The sequence below is a fragment of the Priapulus caudatus genome, unplaced genomic scaffold (assembly GCF_000485595.1).
Source record: "Priapulus caudatus unplaced genomic scaffold, Priapulus_caudatus-5.0.1 Scaffold715, whole genome shotgun sequence".
In the NCBI taxonomy this organism is placed as follows: domain Eukaryota; kingdom Metazoa; phylum Priapulida; class Priapulimorpha; order Priapulimorphida; family Priapulidae; genus Priapulus; species Priapulus caudatus.
In genome coordinates this window covers 163,886-173,630 of record NW_014577776.1, presented here as the reverse complement: position 1 = coordinate 173,630, position 9,745 = coordinate 163,886, and the positions used below count along the sequence as shown (strand labels likewise).

At 49.7% G+C, this 9,745-nt stretch overlaps 2 protein-coding genes across 2 annotated transcripts in view; one reads left to right on the top strand and one right to left on the bottom strand.

The window, feature by feature from the left end:
- The first annotated feature begins 252 nt into the window (after positions 1-252).
- On the top strand, positions 253-2,305 carry LOC106813028 (alpha-amylase 1-like). Its single transcript, XM_014817072.1, has 2 exons — positions 253-403; positions 693-2,305. Exons 1-2 carry the CDS (start codon positions 276-278, stop codon positions 1,945-1,947), a joined length of 1,383 nt encoding a protein of 460 aa, XP_014672558.1. The 5' UTR covers positions 253-275; the 3' UTR covers positions 1,948-2,305.
- Positions 2,306-3,707: 1,402 nt separating this feature from the next.
- LOC106813021 (myosin heavy chain, striated muscle-like) overlaps positions 3,708-9,745 on the bottom strand; it is a 22,634-nt gene continuing 16,596 nt past the window's right edge. The window contains exons 13-17 of the mRNA XM_014817063.1: positions 8,769-9,615; positions 7,518-8,152; positions 6,460-6,984; positions 4,541-6,176; positions 3,708-4,152 (exon numbers count right to left, since the gene is read on the bottom strand). Of these exons, the coding sequence (XP_014672549.1) occupies positions 4,096-4,152; positions 4,541-6,176; positions 6,460-6,984; positions 7,518-8,152; positions 8,769-9,615 (3,700 nt within the window). The 3' untranslated portion in view covers positions 3,708-4,095. The remainder of the gene's footprint in view (positions 4,153-4,540; positions 6,177-6,459; positions 6,985-7,517; positions 8,153-8,768; positions 9,616-9,745) is intronic.

Below are 9,745 nucleotides of genomic sequence, written 5' to 3'. Positions count from 1 at the left end.
TGGTAAATCCGTATCAGCAGCTATTCAGGTAAATGCTGCTATGGCGCTATTCAGGTAAATGCTGCTAATGAGCTATTCAGGTAAATGCTGCTACGGAGCTGATATTGTGCTATATAGGTAAATGCTGCTACGGTACAATCCAGCTAGTTTCGCTACGGTGGTGTCAACGTACAATAGGCAAACGCCTATTCACCATTCACGTCAATTCACCAATTACCATTCACGTCAAATCAAGTACTATTGCCTCGCAGGTTTCGCCCCCAAGTGAGCACGTCATGGTGTGGAGTCCGCACAGGCCGTGGTGGGAGCGATACCAACCGGTCAGCTACAAACTGATCAGTCGCAGTGGAAGCGAGCAAGAGTTTGCCGACATGGTGGAACGGTGCAATAAAGTCGGTGTCAGGTAAGCGTCACGAACACAGACACGTCGACCCAACCTTCGAAATCTACAGAGAGAGGTTCCGTTTGGTATTGTAACAGCATATCTAATGTTTTTTTTACTTCTATATAATTATAGATCGAACCATGTTATTAATGCTAAGCAATTATAATGACGAATACATAAACGTAAGTGTGTTTATCTCTGCAGATATATAAATACAGGAGNTATATATATATATATCATAATTAACATATCGTCTTATATTACAATTAGCGTCTGTTAATTATTTCACTTCTGATGCACACTGTAGGATTTTCGTGGATGCGGTGATCAACCATATGACTGGAGACAGCGGCATCGGGGTCGGCATAGCTGACAGCACCTTTAACACGTACGAGCAGTCTTATCCTGCCGTCCCGTACAGCATCCACGACTTTAACTCGAAGGAAAAGTGTGGAACGCAGAGCGGTAACATCGAAAACTACAACAACGTGAATGAGGTGCGAAACTGTCGCCTTGTCAGCTTGCTCGATCTCGATCAGAGCAAATCCTGGGTGAAGGACCGTATAAGGGACTACCTCAACCATCTCATCCGTTTGGGTGTAGCAGGGTTTCGAGTTGACGCGTCCAAACACATGTGGCCCGACGAGCTGAAGGCAATCGTTGAGAGCCTCAACGACCTACCCGAAACGCATTTCGGCGCGGGCCAACGCGCCTTCGTCTTCACGGAAGTCATCGACATGGGCGGAGAACCGATCACGAAGTACGAGTACACGGGCATCGGACGCGTCACCGAGTTTCTCTACGGCATGAAACTGGGCGAGGTCTTCCGACGATGGAACAACCAGAAGCTGGAATACCTGCAGTTCTTCGGCGAGTCGTGGGGCATGCTGCCGTCCGGGTACGCGTGGACGTTCGTCGACAATCACGATAACCAGCGGAAGCACGGCGGCGGCGGTGACATGGTACTCACATTCTGGGAGCCACGCGTCTACAAGATGGCGAACGCGTTCATGCTCGCCTGGCCGTACGGCTACACGAAGGTTATGAGCAGCTACTACTGGTACCCGCGCGAGGACACCGACGTCGGACCGCCGGCAGACTCCTACGGCAACACCAACACCGTGCCGATCAACGACGACGGCTCGTGCGGCGGAAACTGGGCGTGCGAGCACAGGTGGCGCCAAATTCGAAACATGGTCGCCTTCCGCAACCTAGTGCACGGCACCGCCGTCGAGAACTGGTGGGGCAGGGGTGACCAGATTGCGTTCTCGCGCGGCCGCAAAGGGTTCCTAGCGATCAACAACGACTATTCGCAGACGATGTCGGGAGAGTTCTACACTGGTCTACCTGAGGGCTTCTACTGCGACTGCATCTCCGGCGACATGCTGGGAAGCGGCGACAATGCGTACTGCACGGGTCAAACGTTGAGCGTCAACAGCATGGGTCGCACCCACATCAACATCAGGAGCGATAGCGAGAACCCGATGATTGCGATCCACGTCGACTACAAACTCGGCAGCAAACGTGGGAACATTCCCACGCGGAGGAATGGTGGGAAATAGACTGCTCTCGCACTAATCAAGGCTGGTTCGAACTGAAGGGTGTGATAAGCTCTTCAGGGCACGTTCAATGGGAATCGGATGTTCACCAGTCCAGCTGTAGGGGCAGTGCTGGTGCTAACCATCCGTTTAAGTCCAACAATCACTTTGCCTTGTGTGGAAAGATGAACGTGTTTAGATTTGGAGATATCTCGTGTGAGATTAATAACCTTAGAAGCGCGTGATCTTTAAAAAGAGAAATGTTACAATATTGAAATTGTGTTTTTTACCTAACGCATGAAGATTTTAATTAATTCCCCATACACTACCAATATACAATATAAAGTTGTTGCAGTAATATAATGACGTACATTTGCTTTAATTTTCTACGAGTTTTCTGTGTTTCTGTGATTGTACAGTGGTGAAATAAAGGGGAGTTAACCTAGCTAACCTGATCTAAGAAACGCTAAATAAATCCATACTTCGCTTGCAAAACGTATTCTTCGTATTTTTATAACATTAAGTTGTGGGAGAGTGGAGTAACTCCGTTACTCCGGAGGAATCGTACGGAACCTGTAAATCTTACGAGTTATCCATGTGCGCTAGTAGGCAATAAAAAGGACTGGTTTTTATATCGGCCTAATAGATATGAAACATGAACAACAGTTGCTTGCTCCTTATACGTTACAGTCCGATTCAATGCGATGATGTTGATAGTGATGATGATGATGATGATGATGATGATGATGATGATGATGATGATGATGATGATGATGAAATACACACGCGCGCGCACAGCCATATGCACGTATATATAAACGGGTGACCGCACGTGAAATATCTACTGTTAGTACTTACTGCGATATATCCATGACAAACAAAAACGACTAAATTGGTTACGACAATATCTGTAGGCCCTACCACTTGATATCCGATAAAAACGCGGAACATTTGACGTTGCTAATCTTGCTCACACAGCTGCTCAATCCGAGGTTCGGTCGCCTCGCTATCACCCTGGCGGCCATTCAAATCAGAACACACATAAATAATAGCAAAAGACGCCATGAGGCGGAATTTTGAAATGAGAAAGAATAGATTGGCTTGAACTGCGGCGCCCTCTGTCGGGGGAAGGGAAAGTGGCTCTGCCTTGGTCAATATGATCGTTGTAATTATAATTCCAACTGATTATAATAATGATGATGATAATGATGGTGATGATGATGATGATGATGATGATGATGGTGGTGGTGATGGTGGTGGTGGTGGTGGTGGTGATTGGATCCCTTATGTATCCGCCTCTAAGCGTATTATATGCGCATTTTTGTATTATGGGCGCGTATATATGCCATAGTATATATGCATCGCGGGCGTGAACAGGTTTTGGTGTAAAGCCGGCTATGATTGACTTGATTCAGACTTGATTCAGACTTGACGGACAATTTCACGAGTGGTTAATTTCGCGGTCGGTGAATTATGAATTATTCGGTATTATTCGGTATGAATTATTCGCGTGTTGTTATTTTCGCGGTCGGGAACGCGTTCGCGAAATTCGCGACTGGGTGTGTACATGTGTCCGTGTGCGTGCGTGGTTCCGTGCTAGTGTACTTGTTTACTGAACTTATAGCGATACTAGTGACATCGCTATTAAATCGTTAACTCCATGTGATCAACGTTTTCGCGTCCACAATGTATGTGTACCATCATATGGGTGTATGAGCCTATATAATACGCGGTAACGCGCCTGTAATGCGTGTCGAAATGTCATAAAACATCAATGCAAAACAAATTTGTCTACAAGGATTGTCTATTCAACGGTAAGAGTTGCAGAACGTTTCACATAGGCTGGGCGCAAGCTGCGGTTTAGAAGGAGTAACAATGAAGCGCTTCCGATCACTGCCAATCAACTAATCTGAAGGAGATCGTGGACTATTATCGCCCTCTAGCGGCATTATGAAGCACTAAATTAACTTAATTACGCCTTTGAATTGATATTGAGCCACGCAGCCTATTTGTCTACAGCAAAGATTTGATCATACGCCAGATAAGGACCCTCTCCAATATTCACCCAATCAAAGTCAGTCGGCACTAATAATCAATTAGGGCAGTTATGGGGATCCGCGGTTGAAAGCCATGTAGCTGCTATAGCGAAGGCAATGTCGTTACAGCGGCTTATTACTCTTCATCCATATCCATTCTCGGACGACGCATAGCCGCACGCATATGACCACCCTGCAAAAGACGGATAAAATTAGAAGCTTAGACATAGGGAAAAAGTATGAATTAAAGTAAAACTATAGACAACATGTCGTTTACCGAAGCAGCAATCGTTAAAGACGCCAACGATTTCACAATTTCCTTTGAAATACCTCCGATGATATATTATAATTGTATATTGCTGATATAATTATCTCATGATATACTCTAGATAACATATTATAATTGTATCTACGATGTGTGCTTTTTGAATTCGAACAAATCTGATGAGATAAGTGCATATGCATCAGAAGTAGATAATAGGGTCCCTAGTATCCCCTATTATACCCTAGTAGTCCCTATTATCTACTTCTGATGCGCATGCATCTACACTGAGTGCCTGTGTACATGAGCGTGCACTCACCGAAACGCTGCGTACGGCGATGCCTGATGAGCGGGTGACAGCGCGAAGCTTGACCACGGCGCTCTCCGCATCCTCCGCCCGCGCCTCAGCCTCTTCCAACTCGGCCTGCGCCTTGCGGTACTTGGCGAGGTTCATGTTGGCCACCTCCTCGGCCTCGTCGATCTGCCGCTTGTAGAGCTTGATCTTGCCGTTGAGTCGCTCCATCATGTCCTCGAAGTGCGAGTGATTCTTCCTGTCGTCCTCAGCCTGCATCATCAGCTCCTTCACGCGTCGGTCGACCTTACGGTAGTTCTTCTGCGCCTCGCTGTGCCGACGCTGCTCAGCATCCAGCTCGCTCTCCAGCTCGCGCACGCGCTGCTCTAGCTTAGAGATCAGCTTCTTGCCTCCCTTCAGCACGTTTGCCTCGGCCTCGTCCAGACGCACCTGTAGGTCCTTCAGTTGTCCCTCGATGGCCTTGTGCGCCTTGATGACGTGGATCGCGTGCTCCTGCTCCTGGCGCAGCTCCTCGGCGAGGCGCGCTGCGTCGGCGACGGCGCCTCTCGCCTTCTCGTCGGCGACGCGCAGCTCGCTGACCGTCTCGTCGAGGTCGGCTTGCATCGTCGTCACGTCTCCCTCGAGCTTCCTCTTCGCTGCGTTGACGGAGCCGAGCTGCGACTGCAGGTCCCCGGCGCGGTCGTTCGCCTCGTTCAGCTCGGCGTCGGCGGCGCGGCGGTTGCGCTCCGCCTGCTCGAGCGACGCGCGCGTCTCCTCCAGCTCTGCGGCGACGGCGTTGCAGCGGCGCTCGCTGGCTCCTAGCTGCTCGCGGATCTCCTCGCGCACGCGCTGCTCGTCCTCGATCTGCGCCGTCAGGTCGACCATCTGCGCCTGCAGCCGCTTGGCGTTCTTCTGCGCGTCGGCGTTCTGCCGGTTGGCGCCGTCGAGCGCGATCTCCAACTGGTTGATGTCCGTCTCCAGCTTCTTCTTCATCTTCATCGCCTCGGCGCGACCCTTCGACTCCGCCTCGAGGCTCGCCTGCATCGAGTCGACGGCGCGCTGGTGGTTGCGGCGCGTCGTCTCGAACTCGTCGTCCTTCTCGGCGAGGCGGCGGTCGACCTCTTGGCGGATCTGCTGCAGCTCCAGCTGCGAGCGCACCACCTTCGACTCCTCCTGCTCGAGCGCCGCCTCGGCTTCCTCGAGCGCCGACTGCAGCTCTTCCTTCTCCTGCTCGAGCCTCCTGCGCGCCTTGTCGACCTCGTGGATGCTCTTGCCTCCCTCGCCCAGCTGTTCGCCGAGATCCTTGATTTCGTCGGCAAGGTTGCGGTTCTCGCGTCGCAGCATCTCGACGGCGTCGGCTGACTCCTCCTGACTGGCGCGAGCCTTGAATAGCTCTGTCGACGCGCCGCGACACTCGCGCTGCGACGCCTCCAGCTCGGCGGCGAGGTCGTCGCTCTTCTGCTTACACTCGGAGAGCGTCTTGTCGAAGTTACGCTGGCGTTTCTCGAGCGCGTTGGCGGCAGCCGTCGCACGCTCCACCTCGACGGACATGTCGTCGAGTTCGTTGGAGAGGCGATGCTTGTTCTTGTCGAGCTGCGCGATCTTTGCGTTCGCGGCCTCCAGCGCATCCTCCAGCGATTGAACTCTCACCTGGAACTTGCGTCTACAACGAGGTAATGCTGATGAGAACTTAGTGAATAGCTATAATTACCCGCAGTGCTTAGTGAATAGCAATAAATACTTTCATTTATTGAATAGCAATGAACACGACAAGAAGTACAATTTTTATTAAATATTTTACTATATTTAAATCATTATTTTTAATCTTGAAAAAATAATTGAGTAGATTAATATTTTGCACTTTATACGGTCAAGGAAATATTAAGATCCTATCCATATTAACGTCATATATGTTCGTTATTCATTCAACAGAGTGACACACTCACTTGACATCCTCGACTTCTGGCCCACCTCCTCCGAGACCTTCGCTCTCCACGCGCGCACGCAGAGTGTTGAAGTCGTTGTTGACCTTCGACAGCTGCCTCTGCAGTTGGCTCTTGCCGTCCGCCTCCTCCTCGAGCTGTTCGCGCATCTGCTCGGCATCGTGCTGCACGTTCCTTAGCTGCGACTGCAGACCCGACCTGGCTCTACCCTCCTCGTCGGCGGTGGCTCGCACCTCCTCGAGTTGCGCCTGCATCTGCGACTTGGCGCGCGCCAGCTGGTTCACCTGCGCCTCGGCCTCCTCGAGCTGATGCTGCAGGTCGTTCGTCTCGCTCGCCATGCGGCTCTTCTGCGCGTTCATTTCGTTAATGATGCGCGATGACTCGTCCAGCTTGGAGTTGGCTTCGCTCAGCTGCGACTCGAGCGCCTTGGTGAGCTTGTCCGTCTGCGACTTGCTCTTGCCCAGGTGGTCCATGCTGCCCTTCATGTCGTCGAGCTCGACCTTCAGCTGCGCTTTCTCCTTCTCGATCCTTCACAGAAAATACGTCATAACGTGTACTGCGTTAAGATTTTTGAGGGGGATATTTTGATCTTAAGAGAATTGCGAGGGTTATGATGACAACGATATAAGTGTTATTATGTTAAGAGCGCAGAATTAAATTATAGTATTTTATGGCAGTTTTAATATCAAATTTCCTTTGATATTATCGAAATAGCCATTAAAATATGAGCAAAATAAAATGCTGTAACGACAATATTATACAGTAATATACAATAATACTATACGATAACGACTAGAAATAATATACTATTCCAGACTATACAAAATTTTACTATAGCAGCAATAATAATATTAAACTACGTACTTGGCATTTTATACAATCATATACAATAGTACTGTACTATACCTACATAACTGCTATACTATACTACAATAATAAATACTATAATGCAATAACAATATTAAACGGCGTAAAACTGCACTATACCTACTATAACTACTATACTATAGCACAAAAATAAATACTATAACGATAACATAACGATAGCAAGCTATACGTACTTGGTCTTGACCTTCTGCAGCTGGTCGATCTGCTCCGCCATCTCGCAGACGACGTCGTTCTGCTTCTTGCGCAGCGACGAGACGGTCGCCTCGTGCTGCAGACTCTGCTCCTCAAGATCACGACGCAGCTTCGCCAGTTCCGCCTCGCGCTTCCGGTTCAGCTCGACCTGCGCGCTGGTGGCGCCACCTGCCTCCTCGAGCCTCTCTGTGAGCTCCTCGAGCTCGCGAGCGAGTTCGGCGCGCTGCTTCTCGACCTTGGAGCGCGCCTGCCTCTCCGCCTCCGTCTCCTCCTCGACCTCCTCCACGCGCGCCTGCAGCTCCTTGATCTTCTTCTGCAGCTGGTGGGCGATGCCCTGCTCGTCCTCGCACTTACTGCCGATGCTGGCGAGCTCCTTCTCCTTGCGGCGCAGGTTCTCCTCGAGTCCACGCTTCGACATCTCCAGCTCCTCGACAGCCTCCTGCGTCATCTTCAGGTCGCCCTCGACCTTGCGGCGCGCCTTCTCGACGTCGCCGCGCACCTTCTTCTCGCGCTCCAGGTTGTCCTCTAGCTCGTCAAGCGTCTGCTCCAGTTTGGCCTTGACCTTGTTGATGTGGTTGACCTTGTCTTCTTCCTTCTGCAGGTCGTCGGTCGTGCGCTGAAATCATCGGGGGGATGATGGCAATAAAGGCGAAGCGTGTGTTTTAGAGTTTGCGTTAGTTGTTTGTATTAGAGTTTGCATTAGTTGTTTGTGTTAGAGTTTGTATTAGGTGTTTGTATTACAGTTTGTATTAGAGTTTGTATTAGATGTTTGTATTAGTTGTTTGTATTAGAGTTTGTATTTGTTGTTTGTATTCGAGTTTGTATTAGTTGTTTGTATTCGAGTTTGCGTTTGTTGTTTGTATTCGAGTTTGCATTAGTTGTTTGTATTACAGTTTGCATTAGTTGTTTGTATTAGAGTTTGCATTAGTTGTTTGTATTAGAGTTTGTATTAGTTGTGCGTGGTGGCCGTACACTGTGAAAGGCTTCGATTTTATGCATAAAAGTGTGTGATGACAATAACAATAATTTTAGTGGAAAACAAAACAAATTTGGTTGTTTTTCTGCATAAATGTTAATTAAGATAAAAATTTAATTATTATTATTATTATTATTATAAATTATGGAATGATTAATCAGTTATATGACATAGTGTCCGATCAAACTAAAACATGGCTCACGTGAGACTAAGATAACGTAAACCCGAACGAGAAGCTCAACAAGACTGAACTTACAGACTGATGTTCCTCCATGTTCTTCTTCTCCTTGTTCACTTTGGCGAGCAGTTCTTCTTGGCGGGCTATCTCGTCGCTCAACTGCTTGATCTGGTGCTCCTTCGCCGTCTTCTCGCTCTCCACCTTCTTCAGGCTGCGCTCCAGTTCCTCGATCTGCGACCTCATGTCGGAGGCGTCGCTCTCTGCCTTCCTCTTGGAGTCGCTAAGCGTCGACGCGCTCTCCTCCTCTTCGGAGAGTCGGTCTCGCATCTCCGTCAGCTGCTGCTCCATATCGTGCTTCTGCTGCATCAGCTTCGTCGCTCGCTCCTCGATATCGGCGATCGTCTCCGACTCGCTCTGCATCTGCGCGTACAGGTCGCCCTTCTCCTTCGCCAGCTTGGCGATGTTGTCGTCGCCCTCCTTGCGCCGCTTGCTCTCCTTCTCCAGCTCCTCCTTCAGCTTGCCGATCTCCTCCTTCATCTCGTTCATCTCGTCCTCCTGGCGCGCGATCGACAGCAGCGGCTTCACCTTCGTGTAGAGCCTCCACCAGGGCCAGTTGCGACACTGGATGTACTTGCGCACGTTGCGCTGGATGACCATCATCGCGAGGCGCTGCGCCTTCATCACCTCGTAAAGCGCACGCGTCTGCTTGCCGCGGATCCACGCCTGCGCCAGCGTCATGATGCGCGTGATGCGGTCGTCGCGCATCTCCTCCAACTTGCCCAGCGAGCCGGCCTTGAAGAAGATCTTCGTGTGGCCGAGCTTGTACTGCTCGGGATCCCACTCGAGCGCGGAGAGGATCGCACTCGCGATGTCCTTGCTGTCGGCAAAGCCCACGGGCACGGCGTTCGGAGCCAAGATGGAATACCTGCAATCACGCGATAAGGTGCCTAGTATTACCAAAGAGCCTATATTAATAGCCTATATAGTCTATATATATATATATATAGCCTATATATAGTCTATATAGTCTATATATACATATATATAGCCTATAT

Excerpts from the sequence above, each read along its gene's own strand:
- LOC106813028 (XM_014817072.1), top strand. The coding sequence starts at position 276 with ATGGTGTGGAGTCCGCACAGGCCGTGGTGGGAGCGATACCAACCGGTC. Across the intron at positions 404-692 it reads TGCAATAAAGTCGGTGTCAG|GATTTTCGTGGATGCGGTGA; the intron begins GTAAGCGTCACG and ends TGCACACTGTAG.